At 38.0% G+C, this 20985-nt stretch overlaps 1 protein-coding gene across 2 annotated transcripts in view; it reads right to left on the bottom strand.

The window, feature by feature from the left end:
- Positions 1-20985, bottom strand: part of LOC148653225 (latent-transforming growth factor beta-binding protein 2-like) — a 126879-nt gene that overhangs the window by 74034 nt on the left and 31860 nt on the right. For both annotated transcript variants that reach the window (XM_088647963.1, XM_088647964.1), the window contains exons 4-5: positions 2952-3142; positions 1499-1669 (exon numbers count right to left, since the gene is read on the bottom strand). In XM_088647963.1, coding sequence (XP_088504089.1) covers positions 1499-1669; positions 2952-3142 — 362 coding nt within the window. The remainder of the gene's footprint in view (positions 1-1498; positions 1670-2951; positions 3143-20985) is intronic.

Here is a 20985-nt window from a genome sequence, read left to right as displayed (position 1 = left end):
TAGTGCTGCAAGCTATTAGCCACAGTCTTGTTGTCCACAGGTCTCCAGAGACTAGGACAAAACCGCAGTTGGAGCTGAGGACTAGGGTTGTAGGAAGTAACAAACCAATTAGACATACTGGTTAAATTATAACTACAAAACTAGAATATATATATTTTTATTTTCTATTGTTATGGGCCCCTAGTTCCAGTGTTTTTTTTATTATTCACTGGTTTTGTGAGCCAAATCATTATTTTGCAAATATGAAACAATTTTACTCTGACCTGCGTGTTTCAGTATATGCAGAAACCAGAGTACAAGAGTAATAACCCTAAAATGTGGTGCATAGAAACTCCTGATCTTAGTGGAAAAATGTACTCTCTATATACAGTATATGAACTCAAATGGTTTTGTGCATGGTGTAAATTAAATGCGAAATACAATATTATGAATGAACATAGCATGACACTAAAATTACACTATTCTCATTATGAAAGGTAACACATTAACCATTATAATGAGGTTATCACCTGTTGTACACTTGACATTAGCTGAGCAATAGCCACAACTAAACATCTTGGTCTACAATCACCCTTTAACAATATTAAAACATCTCTAGAGAAACCAATTTTTCTGCAATGCATACTGCCTTACAGCTAAAGTGTTGAGTAACAGTATTTGTTTATATACAGCTTCTAAGCGTATCCCAACCAGAATAATAGGGCACCGCCCCCATGGAATTTAAATATTTACAGCTATCCTATTTAAAAGAAATAGAGTCACAGAGTTACAGTGAAATACAATTCTGTATGCTATCAATATTCCAGAAAGCTTAGAAGTTTTTGTTCCATGTAAACGGTCTCTAGTCACATTATATTCACCATGTTTTGTTAGGTATTGTCACCATCTCTAAGAGAGGATTTTACTCATGCTTGTGAAAAAATCCAAGGATAAATCCTTAATTGAATACAATCGCTGTAAATCCTTGTTCACAGTGCAGCCCCTTCTCTTTTTCTAAAGCATCCGAAACGGTCAATCAGGGTAAGTGAAAGGGTTGTGTCAATGACCACAAGACAGGGGTAAGAGCTTAGAGCGTGAGAGATCAGGGAAAAAAAACTTCTGAGTGCAGAACTGAATCAGCCCTAAATGGTTCATTAGAAAAAATTCTTTAAAAACGTCCCTCTTTATGGATGCTGCTTTTCCTTTCTAAAAGAAGAAACAGTGGAAGATTTCCTGGCTAATCCAAAATGCAATTATTCTTTACCATTTTGTTAGTTCTTTCAACAAGGTATTAGTTTACCCCCATTCAAATACCCAGAGGCTTAGTGAGAGATTGTATCACTGCACCTTTTTTTTTTCGTAAAGCATTACGATTACTATTTAAACTATTTAAACAGGCACAGAGGATGACAAATTTGCTGGGCAGTGTGTTTCTGTTGGAGGCTTTTACAAAAAAAGCAATAAACTTAACAAGACAAAACAAAGTGCAAAACTAAAATAAAAATGCTTAAATACTTACACATGCGGAATCCAGACTTGGACACCTGGCTCTGCGTATTCTCACTGTAAATAGTTGTGGTGTCTCCTTTCTCACAGCTATTGAAGCACTGGCCACTCCGACAGACCCTCTTGCAGATCATTGGGGTGAAGACAATCTTGATGCGGTCTATATTCGCCGTCAGGTTGGCTCCTATGAGAAGGAACACCTCCATCACCAAAAAAGAGACTTTTGCTGTAAGCAGCATATTCAGGCAAACTGATGTGAGGCTTACTTCTGTAGAGCGTTGGGGGAAAAAAAATAGAGGTTTGTTTGGTACTTGCTGGGTAGCAAGCAATGTAGCTGAGTGATGTCTCACAGGGCTGCTGGCTGTAGGGAGCAGCACAAGTTTACAGCGGGCTGGCTTCCAGGCTGTTATCATAAGGATGAGGTGTACACAGGGAAAGTTGTGTAATGGTGGGAACTCAGTCAATTCACATTGCACTGGAAAATCTTGAACATTGGACAGATCTTATTTATGGAAATTAATAAAAGAAGAATTAACACTAGTTGGCAATTAAGCCAATTATCAAATTACCAGCAATATGGGGTTATTTCTCTTTCTCTAGGGCAAGCAAAATTCTACAACATGAAGTCTTTGGGAGGCCGGAGAGATTGGTGGCAAGCCTGATACTTTGTGAGACTTGGTCCAAGGTGAAAAATCACAAGAGGAGCCTGTCCTATTCAGATGCAAGCCTTTGCTCAGTTTTTAAGCAGCCCCTCTAAGACATTGTTGTTAACTCTCCAGGCTTTTAGCTTCAGATAACAAACGGCTGTCGCTCTTGTAATAAAAAAACTCCACTGTGGGCTGACGGCTTGGGACAAGGCCAGATTTAACTTTTTATCTAATGTTCCATTCACTGGAGACCTTCTCTGTGTCTAGAAATGCCACACAGCTCTTACTCTTGCTCAGTGATACCTGTGAATAAGAGACTTGGAAAACAGAGAAGAGAGTATGTTGATCAGATCAAAGTGATGAATGAAAGGTTTGGATTCTTTTTATTCCAGTTCCCCAAAAGTGTTTCTTTTTTTTTTCCAAAAAGGGTTTTTGAACAAAACCCCTCAGGATGTGTCTGTTGGCCTGTTCTTAAAGAGATGAAAGATGGAAACAGAAAGCAATACGGTAGTTTTTTTACTACCACCCCCCACCACCACCACCACCACCACCCACACACACACACACAAAAGAAAATAATCCTTCAGATTTGGAAATGTGACTATAAAACAAGAACAAGAGCAAAGAAAACCACAAAACAAAATTGTAGCACAGCTGGCCTGCTCAGCCTTAAATATATTTTAGTATTGTTAGTACTGTTGTGATACAGCGTATACCTAGACAGCACTAGAAGACTTGAATGAGCAATTTCAACTACAGGTAGAACTCACTGTCCATTAAAGTCTCTTGGCTGAAACACAGGATTCAGACCTGTAGTACCTTTGGGATCCACAGCGGAATTAAAGTTCTCTGGGGTGGATGCTGGCTGCTGGCTGACGTGGAGCTGTCCATTCCCATTGGGCAGAGCATTGGATGTGATCTGCCCGTTGGGCGATGGGTAACGTTTGACTGTTCGGGATGTCCCCGTCTGATGAGAGGAAGACTCTGCGTGCCCTGGTCTGATCTGTGTGCTGTGAATACAACAAGAAGAGACTGAAACACTTAGCCAAGACACCACTCCGTTCCAATAACGGCCTTGTCCTATAGGATGTGGCAAAACATTCCTTGTATCCTATCTTCAGATAGGATAGTGTTGAAGATGAATGACGAACACTAATTACCATATCCCGCAGTTATGGATGTTTGCCGGTTATGCCTTCTGGCATATAGGGGCAGCAACATCCTGTTGCTCTTTCCATAACATTCGTTTTTTACGGGACCAGGGCTGTTAGCCTTGTGCCCAACCTCCAACATGGAGAACCTGGCACCCGACATGGGACACAAATCCACTCCTGACCAACCTAGCCCACAGGTACAGTACCTGTATATGACACAGCATTTAATTGAAATGTTCCATAAAAAACAACTGGTTGCTTATTGAAAACCTCATCACAGATTGCATTGTTTGCATTACTGAATTTACTAGAGCATACCATCCTGAGGGGACCTCTTTATCTCTGTGCAGCATGCTCGATTACCTTGCACTAAACCGCAGCTGATATGAAAAGTTGTTCTGATCTCTAGTAATTAACAAAGCTGAAAAAAATATGTCTGCTGCATACTTCTGAGTCTCACAGAATTTAATACTTGAATTTGGCACTTTAGCCCTCTGTCAGAGATTTTAGATTAAACAAAGCAAACACCCAGCAGCATTTTGAAGTGTGGCACAAAACATTATCTTCAACTCAGACTTGTGTCAACAAACTTCCTGAAGAGTAGATTGCTTTGTTTTATATTCAGTACTTCAGTTCCCCATGTTTGTTTGAACTAACCTGTACTTTTAATTCATTCTATTTCAAAGTGACTTTGGGAGGCACAACCTCTGTTTTTAATGTAATATATGGCTATAAGAAGTACAGAAAAATTTGGTTTTCATACCAACATCACTGTTCTGAGGCTAATTGCACAACTGCAGTCCATAAACCTTTGCTTTTCCCTAATTACTGGCACAGCCACACGGGGGAAGTTAGATCATGCAGAAGCAAGACCATGACATTCCAACATAAGAGAGTCTCACAGACACCTGAGCAGGAATGTGTTCTAAAGGAAAGAATTGTGTGCAGAAACCTGAGTAAATAATTACTTCAATCTGCAGGTGTAGGGCTTCCACTGGACTGACAGCCTGATTTACCATTTAGATTATTACATTTATGACAAAGAGCTGGATCTCACTGATTTACAGTAAAATAACAGTGGATAAATGCACAGAGGCTAGCATACAGCCAGAACAAAGGATTCTTCTATAGCCAAATCTTTCCCAAATCACCCCAGCAGGTTGCCGAAGTGTAGCATTTGAGGGCACACTGACACAGCCTAATAAATTTGATAATCAGTAATCCCAAAGGGTTTATTTTTATTTCTCTGGAGGTTTTCCCTGGGCTATTTCCACTAGCCCTTTCCCAGTTCTCCTCTTTTCATTTTCTTCAGTTCTGGCCACTGATGGTTGCATGCTTTCCAATAAACATTTTAAGCTGCAGCAAAGCCAGACTGGTGCTACATTGTGAGGGTCGGTGACACACGGAATAGGCCATAGAATACAAATCCAAGACAAGGGAAAGAAATGTAATGTACCTGATTGACCACATTTGCTTTTTTATTTTTTCTAGCATTAATGCAGAACTATTCTTGGATCCTTCAATTTATGGGTACCTAAATGAAATAAAAACATTACATTCTTAATTAGGACTTTTAAATGTTCACTGTCGCCAGTGACACCAGACAACGAAAATTAGACTTCATGTTATACACCCAACCTGGATTACACAGAAGTTGTAGTGACCAGTGAACCTAACCTTTTACCAGGCCGCCCACCCTGAAATCCTGCGTGAGCTGTCATCCTGGGCTAGACCAGATGTTTTATTTACTATTGAAATATTTCCTTGAGAATGAGGTAACCAGTCCGGCTTCTATATTTGGATTTGGGATGCATTCTCATTGTTTGATCTCATCTGTACTTCAAGGCTCAATGAATTAACACTGAAGGGATCTCCAGCCATATTCTGGGTGAACAAAAAGTAACTGGAAGGGCTTGCCAAAACACAATACAATATAAGGAAAATATGTCCTCATTATCAAATTATAGCCAGCTATTTTCGTTAATTTTTTTTATCTGACATATGACAGAAAAGCACACTACGAACCATTAACAAATTTACTGTAGAATGTCTTGGATTACCAACTACAAAAATTTTCTCTTTTTATTATAATATTAGATTTGCTATTTCTCTCTCATAAAACCTACCCTCACCCCTCAAGAATGCAGTAAGAGATTAAATCAAACATAAACCTCAAAGAACACAACTTAATAATATTGGAATCTATCATAATAGAGGAAAACAGGCACACCCTGCAGCATTATAAGGTAATGTGACAGTGGCACCAAAAACTACACATTGTCTACATTAAAGAGAAGGAACCTGAGGGGACAAATGAAGTAACAATGATATTCAGTGCTGTTGTATCAGCACTGGAGGAAATGAGGATGTAAAAAATTTGGGGTTTTCTCAGCATCGCTAGTTTGCAGCTAAAAAATCTCAGTGTAGAGTCACATATTTTGTTTAATAGGTTGGTAATTTATAAATTTATGTTTTTAAATTATACTGCTGTGTTATTTTTATTTTTACTGACCTGAAGGGTACTTTTTCCTAATTAAAGGTCACATAAGCACTATATTTAAATTAAAACATAGTGTCTCATCTTGAAAATTAGACTGTTCATTGTATAATAACTATTTTGTATAATGTTTCTATGGCCAAGGCTATTCGCACACATGAAGGACTACGTCTTAATGAGATTGGCACTAATCCATTGAAACTAGACTGGAAGTGGGGAGAATCCATAGAACTTCTACAAAGGAGATGCACAAAGGAACAGAACCCCACTGAAAACAAAATGTCAAAGGACCATGTTAAATTATTATACCTCAATACCAGGGATATGACAAATACTAAGAGATTAGCATGCAATTGTAATGTAACTGGAATGGCTGAAACATTGGTTTCATAACCAGCAACCTGCTCTTGTATTATTGCTGCACTATCTAGTGCATCTGTTTTCCCACTATTTAAATTATATTTCCACTCTATCTTCCTTGATGGGGGCTACTGGCAAGAAAATAATAAGGAAAAACAATGACAACTATTCTTCACAGGTTTGGAATAAAACAGTTACATGCGATTGCATCTTGGATTCAAATTTACAGTATAAAAGTCTTGTTTTTGTTTTCTAAAAAAGGTACCCCAGTTTGGCCTCTTCTGAACAAAATAATGCATCTTTCTTAGGTATCAGTATAACCTTTCAAAACCCAGGTAGAAACTTGTGGCAATGTTACGACATCAATAAATCAGCTCCATAGAAGTGCTTTTGACAGATTATTTCAGTCATAACTGTACACAGCTGGATATTCAGGCGAAAGGGGAGTGTTTTCAATGCAGCTGTTGGAAGCTCAAGTCTTTAGAGACCGAAAGGCAAGGACATTGCCCTGCGGACAGGCAGTATTTATAAACCAGGTTTAAAGTTTTTTTTTACTCTGCTAACAGTTTCACATCACACTCTGACCAATTTATTCCTTTATGCCCAGAAACTAGTGTTCTGAAATTGAGAAGGGTTCATACTCTAAAGTCCTCCATATAGCACAACAGATTGTTGTTTCACTTTCATTTAAATCAAGTCGCATTAATATTCTGTAACAACTCTAGCGGTGAATTCTCCTTTTCATCATCACATTTTGCAGAAAGTTATTATGATTATTTGATATTGGCATTAAAAGCAAGCTCACTTTCTCACTTTGGGTGTAGGAAAAAGCTGACAGCTCAATTTACTGTATTTCTTTAGGAGAGAATTTTGTGGGACTTTTCAATTGATTCTGTTAAGTTCTCCTCTATTTACTGTGTTGTTTACCCATGATGTGTAGGCTTTATAGTCATCAAAAAATCATGTTTGTAGTTATCTGTCCATATCATATCATTTTTGTTAATATTAATGGGGTTGGGGGGGGCAGCTGGACTGAAGATTACTAGACTCAGTTATATGCAGAGGGTTCATTCCTTCTCACCTGACCCACAAGCAGTTCTCTAGGGGAAGAAAATGAGCCTGATTTGAGTTTATATTGTTACAAATCAACTGTAAAAAATCAACACTCTTCCCCATGGTACAGTTCTTAAACACACACAAGACATTCCCATTCTGAACACCTGCTCGACAGGAGGAATTAACATAGATAACAGAGTTTAATTTTAAGATAGAAGGCAAGCTTGCATGAGTAACGTTTTTCAGATATCTGGCACACAATTTGAAAATTAAACGCATTTTGGAAATCAAATTAGTAACTAATATGAATAACAGCCTGGAGGAAAGGACTTGCAATTGTTCCAATACATTACATAGTATGGTTATTTTGGCACAGGCCATGATATTTCCTAAAACAAGGTGAATCTCTGCATTGCATCATGCAAATGATCCTTCTCATAAAACATCATTGGCATTTATTACAGGAAGCCTCTTAGTAGAGCTAGTTTTCCAGTACCAGAGCAGGATCTTATTCAGTGAACCACAGCAGTGATTGATCTCAATACCCTTTGGTGCTCCTATCATTCATGTATGACCCCTTAGTTTGGTTTGACATTAAGCATAAACCTAGACTTCCTTTAAAACAGAGACTAATTGTCAAGAAATGTTACAGCAATGCTGTTTGAAAGGCCAAGAACAATTGTAATTGATCTACTGACATAACAGCAAATAAATACAGGACATTCCTTAGGGGAGAAACAAAGTGAAATCTAAATTTTGCCTAGTTCTGTGCCCAAACCATTTGTCATCCTTAGAGCATGCATGACCTTAGCTCACAGGACACCACGGATAACCACAACATATTTTTGAACCGACTTATATTCACAATTGGCAGGACAAGGAAACCAGCTTGTCACAAAGTAACAGAGCAGTTATCCAATTATTTGGTGAAAGGGAGCTAGACGAAAATGGCAAACACTTCAGATGAACCAGGAAAACCAAAAGAACATCCTAATTACGGTGAGGAGCAGGACTTAATGAGCTAACCTATTTTTTTAGAAACCTAAGGAGAAACAAATATATATATATATTTAAGAAACCAACAGAAAACAAAAATGAAGACGCAGAGACCCCAAAGTTTTCAGTCCCCTTGCTCATGTAAGCCCTGTGAAATGCATTTTTAATAGATCTTAATTGCATAATTCAGCAGAACAAAATGGCACACATTCATTTTCGCACAGTGCTTGGGGAAACGGCAGCCGCCTTTGTGACATTCTGCAGGCGTGCTTTGTTAGTGTGCCAGGAACCGCTAGATACTGTGGTGGTGGGGAGGGGGGAGTTCTCAAAACAGATCACTTCCTATCAGTACATTTTTCAAATTGCTATTGTTCTTCTGGTTGTGCCCATCGGAAACTCCACTCTGGTGCCCTGTTCACCTAAATTAATTTGATGACTGAAAAGAACTAATCCCCCTTACCTCCCCACGCCCCGCTCTTCCTGACTGACAGTGGTCTACATTCATTAGCAGCAGCACAGGGCATTAACTTCAACAGGCTCCATATTCATTTCCCATTTCTGATCCTGAATACGTTCCAGTTTCTTAGTGCCCACTAACCCCCTACTTTCTTCTCTCACACTTTTGAACTACTTCTGGAACATCAGCCTTTAAAGAAACAGGGAGCAAACCACATTGTTAGCTTGGAATCCACATGCCACTGCCAAGATTTCATTACAACACAGGAGTTGGGAGCTTTCTAGCTGGATCATTCCACAGGCAGTCTTGGGGGGGGAAAAAAAACTTCAGGTACGGTAGATAAACAACAAATACGTACCCCATGGAAACTAAAATGCTACATTTCTAAGCGACTAAATTGTAACATGCCACAGATTCCTGTAGAAATGCCATTCACAGTTCTTCGCTCACTCCTAAAATCGTTCTTCAATTTCCTAAATCCAACAAATCCATGACAAATTAAAAGCAGAGGATGAGTACCATGAAAACATTACATATGCCCATGTTATAAAAACTTTAAAAGAGAAACAGTTTTGAAATAGACAGGCCTGGTACTAGTTCTAGTCACAGCTGTGCAAGTAACACATTTTAAACAACAAAGTATTCATTCAACCTTAGTGTATGCATTTCATTTTTTATATTAATGTCATGTATATTATATTTCTCTATTAAAATATGCTTTAATTTTCCATACATATTTTGGGAGCTTTATTATTAAACTCGTGTGGTTTACTCCATATCAGGATAAGCCTACATATCAAATTGTGATAGCACTTGCACTTCAATAGCCAGGAAACAGCAATATTCAATTTCTTAATTTTTCCCACCTTATAACCTTTGTGTTTAGCTGTCAGATAGGGTACTAAGGTGCAGGAATCAATACGGTGGCTAAACATAACTTCAGAAATCATATTATGTACAAGGACCACAATGTCCTTAATACTGTGTATCATCAAAAGTTGCCAGTTCTCTGTGGTTAGGTCCATCACACAACTGACTTCTTACATTAGTAAAATACACTAGTGGGTACAACATTTAAAAGCATAATGTACAAAACAATGCACAATGGGAAGAGCATTTTACTAAACAGCCAGTATAAAACATCAGTCACACTGAGCATCAAGGTCCCCTGATGGGTCATACCTTGCTGCAGTAAAAGAGCAGATTGCCACATTGTAGCCCTATTTGAAAAATCACACATTCTTAAATTTTTGTTTAAAAGTAAAAACAGCACTCCAAGCTCAGTCTTCTCTAGTTAATGGCAGAAAATGAAATGACAGAATGATTTAAGATTTCCGTTCAGATGCCGAAAACAGCAATTTGGTGATGTGTTGGCGATCTAAACAATATCCTCCGACAACAGGCAGAAATGTCTATTGCTTTATAAGTTCTGGCACCAGTGAAAAATGCGTGCGTTAGTCTGGGTTTCTCCAAAACAGTCCCTAAGGGCTTCAATGACCACCACATTTTAAAATTGGTGTGTTATATAAGTTTAATCTTCAGTAATGTACAGCCTGTGAACCCAGAAAAAAGAGTGTCTTCATAGGACATGCTAAGCTTGTTTTAACAAACTGTTCACTACCAAGAGATTTGTAAGCATTTAATCACGTTAAAGAGAACAAGAACGCTTTCTGTGACTAGCACTGGCACCAAATGCCTCATACATACCGTGAACGAGAGACGTAACTAATAAATGCACAGACAGGAAAAGCTCCTCATCAAGAAAGCGTCTAGTGCATAACAGCCAGAAGTAATGACTGCAATGCGATCAAGAGTGAAGAAACCTATGATATAGTACCCTTTGGGCAAAAGCCAGACACCAACATAGTTCTCATTATCATAAAACACATTTATTATTTAACGGCCATGCTTATTATGATGTGCACTTTAACTAGTGCTCATAATTAAAATTGATTTAAAATAAACATTAGTAATGCTTGCAGCTGATTACTCACGTTTTCTTATAGCTTGCAGCCTACACATTACCTTCACTACTATAGCAAAAATCTGCGGCAATATCACAGAATGAAGCCTGAAATTTTAAGGTTCTCTGTAATGCTCTGTTTCCTCATTTTACTCTCTGAAGCCTACACATAGGCATAAGAACAGTTTTGTATGAAGACAAGCCATAATATGCAGTGAAATGAATGAAACCCTACTCTTCAAGTAAAACAAAAAATAACAAAACAATTATCTTTAACTCACAGCAGAGATGCTGTAAGCATTAAAAACATACTTTGCATCATATAAATGTATACCCTTAGTACAAAACATACACAAAAATGCTCACAAGAAGCTATGTAAATTCCTATTTAACAAGTGCACATTGCTTAGAAGTAACTTCCTGCACACCTGCACAGCATAACTGGAATGTATTTTTCTTAAATTCACAGTACTTTAAATCTCCAGCTTACGTGTGTGTAACATTAATAAGTTCAACAAAATGTTACTATAGCTGGCAGTAACAGTAGCATTCATCTGTAAACAATAAGAAATTGTTGTAAATTGTGCGTTTCAATGCTCAAACGGACAAACAGGTGTAGAGTTAAACAGAACATAGATTATTGTTAGTGCATTCACCTACTATTATTAGATATAAATACCACTATATATTTATTTTAAATTTAGATTTGTATGAATTGAAATACTAACATTTACTGTACTCACAAAATTGCATGCAAAATATATACTGTTTTAAAAATATCCTAGAGGCGTTTATACATGTCTGCGCAGATTCCAAAGCCGTAGTAAACGCTCAGGAATTTTGGACATGGAAAACGTTGGATGTTATTCTAAAATGTCTGGCCAACACGGCTCATACAGACTAAATGACACTGAGTTGTTAGGAGTAAGGAACAGTTAACACTAAAAGACATCAGAATAACTCAGATAAAAACCTGTTAGACAACACCTGCAGTGCTACACGGAAATCCAAATATTCTTGCTGAGACCTTAAAAGAGTATCAGTGAGGCGTGGTCAAACATTTTTTACATCTAGGTTTTGGTATTTTGGGGGGCAGCAAATTTAAACACAGGTACGTAACTAATTACTTGAACACTCTAAATAAACAAATGAATGACCACCAGAAAACAAATACAGGGAAGTGCAATCTCCTTAAAAAGGTTTTATTTGTCCAATTATGTATGAACAAGCTCCTTATTGAGAAATTAGTCCTCTTGTCCCTTGAAGAAAGCTAGAGGAGTTCTCCTTTCAATGTGAATGCAAGATCTGTTTCATGGGAATAATGGCAAAATGTTTATTACCCCTGAGAGCCTTCCAAGCACTTTAAGTGGGTTGATGTTAATCTGGTAGATCTGTTAACAATTCCTTCACCTTCATACACTCAAAACCATGTTTTATTAAACAACCATGGACTGGTCTCACAGCCGCAAGGATAACTGAAAAAGACAAAATCACACATGTATGGATACAGTACATACTGTACGGCACTTTGTGACATAAGCTTAACACTAAAATGACAAGACCTTTTCTACCTTCTTCTGGCCAGTTTAATAAGGCTGTATTTGAGAAAGGTTTAATTTGTCAGTGAAGAGGTTCCTTTTCCTTTCCTTGTGCTAAGTGGTTACACAGAATGGTTATGAACTGTTACAAAAGCAATCGGCAAACTACCTTTTTATTCAGTATCGAACTGATCCAATGACTTCATCTAGTTGTTTGGAGGAAGCCAGGGATTCAGCGTTAACAACATGGCTGGGCAGCGTGTTTTATCAATGCAGTTGCCAAATCTGAACATCTACTTCATCTGAGAAAAATTTCTCATTTGTGAAGGCTTTTCAGTGTTATTTTCCAAAGAAAAGCAAACAGCTCTGCATTGTAAATTAAAGATATCCACAGTGAAGGAGTGTCCTGTCATGAAAAACTTGATTTGCACTGTTTTTACAGACATGCAGTCTAGACGCAAATCTCTTTCAATGGATACATACAGCACTTTATAGATATTGACAGCTGATTGCTTTATGCTGCATTGTGAATCAAGAATTGAAAGAGAATTGGTTGTCGGGTACAGGACAGATACATATTTTTCTGATAGCACCTTTCTACCAGGTGACTAGGCAGAGATACATTAGCTTAGAGATGTTGCAATGTTTTACAATGTGTATCCGCTTGAATTACATGGCCTTTGGTGTCAATGCCCAAGGCTGGTGGGAGGTAGAGCAAGGAAGGAAAGCAGCTTTCTACTTCATACTTGTACTCTAGTTGACAACCGAAATCGGGGTTTGGACATTTGAGTCTACATTCAAGCAACATGTATGCTGACAATACCTAAAGCAACTGAAAGCTGCAGAAGAGTGGAAGAAAAAGAGGATGTGATGTGCTTCGATTGTTCTAGAATTCTCGCTTGTGCCAGACATTCTTTTAAATAAATGTGGTCATTTTTGGCTCTTTGCGTATCTGAAGAAACGGACTGTTGTTTCACATTGTCATGAAAATCAATGGACACATAATCTGCATACAATTTCATTTACTTTAGAGAAACCACAAAGAGTATTACTTTTCATCCTTTATTATTTCATATTATGAGACCAAGTGTACAGCCAAATAACTGCTTGATGGACACTGTAAGGAAGTTACAAATTGAATGATCAATTATTTGCTTCAATGATCTTAAACACCACAAAATGTATTCTCTTTACCTGTAGTAAATAATTCATGTATGTTCACAACTGCTTCATTCTTCTTAATCTGTTTTCTTCTTTCTTTTTACTTTTCAGTTTGGGATATCCATATGTATTAATAACTACATTCTTAAGTATAATGGTCCATAATGATCTATTTTACCAGCAGTTTACTCTTACAGAAGGAAAGTGATTAATTTGTTAGGGAGAGAAAGGTGTTGGTGCTGAATAAATCAGAAGCTCTTTTTGCACTGTGATACAAATTCAGCTAAAGTGGTTCAACATCAGTTACACTCACCAGAATAACACCTTGGCTCCCCTTTTTGTGGTAGTATATAATCTAAGCAAAGGCTCGGTTTTCCATAAATTGATACCTTTGCAGAAGTTTTCCTAACAAAATTATGGACAAGTGATTGAGGTAACCCAGTGTTCTGTTCAATAAACATTTAGTGCTTGAAGTATTCCATGTTTAAATATGTATAAGATACATACAACTACTGCCATGCATGCTATTTATGTGTGTGTGGTATCTTGCTTGTTGTTGCTGATCATAACAGAAGTCCATGCGGATAATCCATCAAACCACATTGAAGTGTGCTCAATTTGAAACATGAAATAACCTCTAAATGTCAGTCACATCAAAGAGAGACCACAAAATTACAAGGCATAAGGATAATTTAATCTCTCATGGTTTATTATAATGATGGCATTACTGATCTGTTGTTTTGTGGTGCAAAAACCTACACATAATTCTTGCGGTATTCCCGATCATAATCGTTACTAGCTGTTTCTCTAATTCCCCCACGCAGAACCCATAAACCAAACATTACATCTCTCTTTGAAAATGTTACAAAGGTAATTATCATCTCTCTAAAATAAGCAATCAAATTGATCATTTTTGTCAGCATCTGTCTTTACTTTACTTAACAGGATGTAAAAAGACAATGTCCTCATTATTAATTTAACCAAGTAATATTTTAACAGATGCATGTGGAATGAATAAAGGACTCAAAGCTCAGGATCGAAGACTGATTTCTTGAAAAACCTCTCATTAGAAGCAAACCCAAGAACATTTTTTTTTTATTGGAGGAGCGAAGACCATGTGAGGAAGCTAAGCTTTATTAGAATTCTCTCTTGTTGGCTACAGATCTGCTCCATATTAAAACCACAAAAAAAAGAAAACTAAAAATACATTAAACATTACTCAGCATGTACTGAGCAGCACTGAGTTCCATTCTAAATTATGTGCATGCATAAATATGTGTGATGGAAATGGTTTTGCTTTTCTCCCAGAAATGATGCTTAGTGCCCAGACTTGCAGAATCTGGCTATCTACAACAAGAAACACCTCTGTTTTGCCAAAGATTTTAATATTTAGTTCCAAATTGTAAAGCAAAACAAATCACTGTGACGTTAATTTTTACTGCTAAACAAATCTATTTTACAAATAAATTTCAGAATTACTAATATTTTCTGGAAAAGGAATATCACATGGAACATGGGTTAATCCTATTAGTCTGAACCCATCCAGAACATACCATAACGTACTGCAGTGTGCCACTGCACTCAACAGCGTTCTTCAGCTACAGTTGAAATATTTTTGTATTTTTCAAAAATATAAAATAATCAATTTCTTGTTCATCTGGTGATGTTAGAAGATAATTGACAACATCCAGGAAAATCTAAGCACTTTTTGCACGGCACTGCAAAATCAGAATGTTCTACATAAAGAACTCTGGTTCTAACAGCAACCAAATAATCACTGGGGTTGTTTTACTGATAAAAGGTGAAGGTCTAATACAATTTACGTGGTTGTAGAGCTAGCCTAAAAACACTAAAAAAGTTAAGGTTTATAGACAGATAAAACCCTCAAGATGATCGGTCTGCAGCCAGTTCAGGTGGCACATGTGGTGCCATCAGTCTGACTGTGTGTAAGGAGTGTGCTTAATATGGAACATACTGTATTGTTCCTTCAGCTAAGTGTTATAAAGAGATCCTAGTGCTCCTACAATGTAACTTTATGCTGGCCAAACAGCAGTAAGCAATTAGGAATGATATTTGCCTATTGTGCTTAGATAGCATCACTTGTTGTCATTATTGCCTTGCTTAATTGTTCCTCCCCGCAGATGTTTCTAATCTTGGAAAACTGTGTGTCATGAAACAAAACACAAGGGTGAACTGTGCTTTCAAGTCAGCACTCCTACTGCCAGTATAAATCACAGCACTTGGTTTTCATTCCAAAACCCTCATAAGCCTTATCTATTACCCAGGCCCTGTAAATCTGTGGACAGTGTATTATCCCTATATCACATGAGTGCTAAGCCCTGTGCCAAACTTCGTGCCCAACTCCAAGGTGGCGGACATAACTTGGTATTCAATACTAGGGACAGGCTTCACTCACTGAAGAAAAATGACACTTGCACAACGAGCCAAAACAACTCGTTCCATTTCATGCTTTGGAGGCTTTGCTGATCTTAAGTGTAGGGCTGTCTCCATTGATGTAAACACGATAGCTGTACAAATAGAAAAGCTGTGATATAATTTGTTTTTTGTAATGCAAACCAATTCTTTCAAGTCAAGTGCTCTTCCTTTGTTATTGCTTGGCAGAAGAATGAGATCTTGACAGAAACGTTGTAAATTTAGTGTCACTTAGCAAGTAATGTTTTGCCTAAACATATTTAGACTACACAGACAAGCTTGTGGTAAACCTCTTGGCCGATTCAAACTAGCTAACGGTAGTCTTTGCAGCACCTAAAGCCTTACATCTTCCTTGAAGTAGTTCTGGCATAATAACCCAGACATTAAAATGACCCAAACTGCTGCATATCATCTGAAACTTTCTCCAGTGACCAAACGGTGTCTAAAAAAAGGATAATATGGGTAAATTATAAACTTAACTAAAAAGAGATATTAAATGAGATTTTGAATGGGTGGAAAAGTCATATTTAGCTACAAAAAGTGTGCGGTCTTAATCAGATTAAGAACAAACCCACACTTTAATACCTCTTGATTACAATAACACATGTACCTGTATATGAACACACACACACACACACACACACACACACACACACACACACCAGATCGCTATATGGAGAATATGTTTTCTTAAGGGGTAAATACACAGGAAGGCCAAGGCTGTTTGAGACAAAGCTGCTATTTTTTTTTTATTTCAGGCAGCATGCTGTACGTTTTGGACTAAGACCAACAGGTGACTACTCCTTAAATTGTTGACAATGAGAGAACACTGTACTGTTTTAAGATTTGTGGGGAAAAAATGGAAGTAAAACACATATGTGACCGGTGCTTGAGACATTAATTATTTTTTGTGTCAGAAATATTCCAAATTTCCCCTTAAACTAAACACCATAAGTAACTAAAGACTGACATTTCCTGACATTCCTATGTGCATATAAAATGGTACAGTGTATCTGGTTGGCAAACAGTACAGAACACTAATGAGCTCTGGCTGTCTCACCTCTGCAAATTATCACTTATGGATCTAAACCCCTCCAAAGTGGTTATTAAAATTTTCCACCACTGAGCTTCATAGGTGCCTTGTCAAAGGAGCAAAGCATTATAAAGTGACAAAGTGTTCTAACTGAGCAGCCTTCATTTACACTAGAGCATGGATACAGATTGTTGCTCCAGACCAATACCAAATCATCCTTTATGGCAGATTTTCCTGTCACTCTTATCTCAAATTGCTGCTTTCATCAAAGCATGTTTCTTGGAGTAAAACTTGGACTTCCTTTTACCTCCGAGTGGAAGAGAAGACAGTAATAGGGCTTGACACAGCCCTGGAGAACAGGGGTTGGAACACTCGGAGAGCAAAGCCGCGCTGTCTGTGGCTGAGCTGTAAGAGGCCTTTCATTTAATGGGACCTGCTGGGAGAGTGAAATGCCCCGGGGGAACCTGCAACCTTTTCAACAACGGCAGATGATTTCTGGGAAACTTCATCTCTCACTAATACTCCAGTTGTAGGTGTTTCATGGCTGCGGCCTGTAAACTAGACTCTAGATCCGTATATTTGTAAAGTTTCAAACTGAACACTGATTAATATCATGATAATATAATTCACTGGTGCTTCTGTGCTGTATATACTTTCTCTAGCTTTTCATATTTAAATTTCCCAATTTCACACTGTCCACATTTCTTACCTTTCATACCTTTGTTTGGGAGCTACAGACGAACTGAATGATTAAGATAGGGCAGATTCTATCCCATTTTAAAGTTGTGTATAGACTATAGAGGCTTTCAAGCACGACTTCTGTAGTCATTTTTCGGCTGCATTTTATTCTGATGCATGTATCGCCATAAACAATTATTCTAAAGCTGCATTTGTTTATTGGAACAGTGTCCGTTACTATTAACACAAAGGATGTGACATCTGAGGCTCACTTCTGTGCTGATTTAGGTTTTCAGCTGTTGTTCCTCTGGAAACAGTAAAGGCCCCAAACAAACAAGAAAACCGACATACTGGAGAAGGGTTCACATGGCCAAGCTTAGTAAGGACAGGGCAGAACTAAGGAAAAGGTTGTTCTATAATAAATTATACTTTGTAAAAAAAACAAATCTGCAAAGTAATAAACTGGAATGACTTCTATTGTTCCCATTTTTTTAAAGACAGATCAGTGTGCCAACCAACCATATTCCTGTGATGTACTCGCAACCCAAAAAAAAGAACAAAAGGTTCATTTAAGGAGAAGGCACAGCTGGGATAGCAAGCCTCCTGATGCTTGGTAATATAGTACCAATTCATAATCACACAATGCACTGTCCCTCCTAAATCACAGCAGAGGATGTCACCTGAGCCAGGGTACTTATATTCCGGAAAATCCCTGCTCGCTTATTGCAAGTCCAAGCACTCAGTGGGGACCACAGTTCAGGGGTCAAGTGCACAGCACCAGTTCACAAAGTCACAAGCGTTAACTCCCTCAGGCTGAAACTTTGACTCAATTATTTACATTTCCCTCATCTTCAATAGACGTAGGTAAAAAGAAGCAGTAGTGTCTGCAGAATGTTTCACGATGAGAACATTTTTTCGAGAGTATTTTTTTTTCTTTAAGAAAAGGAGCACAACAAGAATAACATATGGCAAGATGGCCATATATCACAGATACAGATTTATTCCCAAATTCCCCAGTGTGCATCTCCTAGCAGCAATAGGAGACACAGCGGCCTGCTCTCCTGCCACATCCTGCTTGATGAGGGCTGCAGACAGCCTGGTGGCACAATGTCTTTTGCAGGCAGGGTACGCAGGAGGAAAAGGAACCTGCAAAAGATCGGCTCCTCTTTAAACTGTATAGACTATAAATGCCTGATTGTCTTAATGCACCAGAGAAGGTGAATTAAGACCTTTTTTTTACACCAGAGAAGGCCATAAATTAATCTGTTGATGTGTGCCCCCTCCCACTGAAACAAACTCACCACATGGCAAAGGAAATCTGTGAAGTTCACTTCCTTAAAGCTGACACCTGAGTATTAAAGGACAAACATTCTCTCGGAGAGACTCAGACTTGTCCGCTGCAGAAACGGAAGATGACTCCATACAGCGAATGCTGAAAACTGTCACGTATTAAAGGCAAGCTGGAATCTCCCCAGGATCTGCCCATGAGCTACTGCTTGTCCCTGGGTAACTGTAGTCCACATCAGTGGTAGAATATAATGGGACAGTTTTTACGGGAGAGTCAAAGCAGGAGCAGTTAGTGTGAATTAAAGACTAAGAAGTACAGTGCCCCCTCTGAAAATACCCTTATATAAACATCATCACTACAGCAAGTTATTCAATACTGGAACAGCTGAGGGCGGTAGTGATTTCACCAGAAATTAAAAAAATGCTCTGGGTACAAATAAAATCATAAGTACTTTAAAGTAAGTCTTTTGTTTTCATACTACTGTCCTCTGTGAGATGCCATTTAAGAAAGGGCTTTTTTCCTTGTGCACCTTTAGTGTTACCCAACTGATGGGCCCATTGAGCATAGCTGAGAGGATTATTCAGATTGTTTTAAACAGTTTCAGAAAGGCAAGAGCTTCAGATCTTTCCCCTTGAGCCTCCGATTATTTTAATAATGACCTCACAGTTGTGGTCTGTGTGACAAGACCCTTAAGTATTCCTCCCGTTTTTATCCTGTAAAGTGGAAAAAAAAAGTACTTCAGAGCCTCTGCTCTCAATGTGTTTTTCTTAGACTGCAGTCTCTCCTCCTGTTGCTTCTACTTTCGTCAAATGTCAGAAAAGAAACTCGAGCCGACGTTATCATCTCTTATAAAAGCATACAGCTATTTGTTATGTCAATAGTTGCTGCTATAAAAACATTCCTTACACACTGTGGCAGTAACATTATTTTTGCTGTAAATAAAGTAGTTTTTGCATGTTAGCAGAATTAAAGGGAAGTTTGCACATTTAGTCAATTTACAGTTTCTCAGTTTCTTAAGACAGAAACACATGGGAACATAAAGATTTTCACCTTTAGGTGATCTGAAGTACTGGGGTTTCTCAAACGTACACACAAACCACAGATGATTATGTATGTTCCCAGTTCTTCAAAACATAATGATATACAGAGTAATTCTAAATAAAAACAGTAAGGTAAAACTGCCATTTCATGTACTACAAATAATAATATTTTATGTAACACAATTCCATTCCAGCAAATGGTAAAACAGCAAAGCTTTAGATCATTCCCCCGTTCCACATCTTCATTTCAGCTGCAAGCAGGGCACCGCGCTGGCCCCAACCCTAATAAAACCGCCACATGGCTGTGCACTGACTTCAGCCACAGGTCTTTCTCACTCACAAGGAAGAGAATGTCAACACCAGAAATGATTTAAACCCCAGAGGAAACCAGTGTTAAATGGCAGGGTGAAACCAGCATCCCATTTGAGGGGCTTAGGGAACAATATAGTTTGCACTCTTAGGACACTCTGGGTTCAATGTTTATGAGCACATCCTAAAGGCCCGTCAGTGATTGACCCCAGCCCTGCAAACTCCGAGAGGCAGAACACAAGTGGAGAGCCAGAACACTTCACTTCCCAGCCCTTGAATGTAGACAACAGGAAGACGCTCATATGTTTTGTCAATTCTGATGTATTTTAGCACCCAAGACTTACTCGTTAAAGTATTCATCTAATGAGATATTTAAACAATGCAGATCACAACACCGCCACAACTCTCAATATGTCAAAATACATTCACTTGCAGGTTAGTCTGCAATACATAACAGTTAATAAATGCACAAATGTGCTTTTTTCCCCATAGGATCTACATATTTGAAATGGAAACAGGATTTGTTTTTTCACTCTCTTGCTCTAAAAAATGTTGTTTGTGAGATTTTGGTATTTACTTCATCTGTGCCTGGTCCATTAAGATTTTGTGCAACATTTCCTATAATTTACCTTACAATGCTTTAGTTGTTACAGGGTATGTGTGAAATGCTGCTCATGCACGTTTAGATCTGCCCGCAGGAAAGAGAGTTTTAAAAAGAATCACAAAACACAAACTAGTAATGTATTAACATGTGGATAGAATATGGAGGTGCACAATTTGCTTTTGAGCATTACTTAAAATGTAAAGTACTGCATCATCCATGTAGTGTATATTAAGTAATGCATGAATAAAATCTGTACTGAAATCTCGACAATCCAATATTACAAGAG

The sequence above is a fragment of the Lepisosteus platostomus genome, chromosome 10 (genome assembly GCF_059453375.1).
Source record: "Lepisosteus platostomus isolate fLepPlt1 chromosome 10, fLepPlt1.hap1, whole genome shotgun sequence".
NCBI classification, from domain to species: domain Eukaryota; kingdom Metazoa; phylum Chordata; class Actinopteri; order Semionotiformes; family Lepisosteidae; genus Lepisosteus; species Lepisosteus platostomus.
The sequence above is the reverse complement of the archived record's forward strand: the minus strand, read 5'-3'. Positions and strand labels throughout refer to the sequence as shown.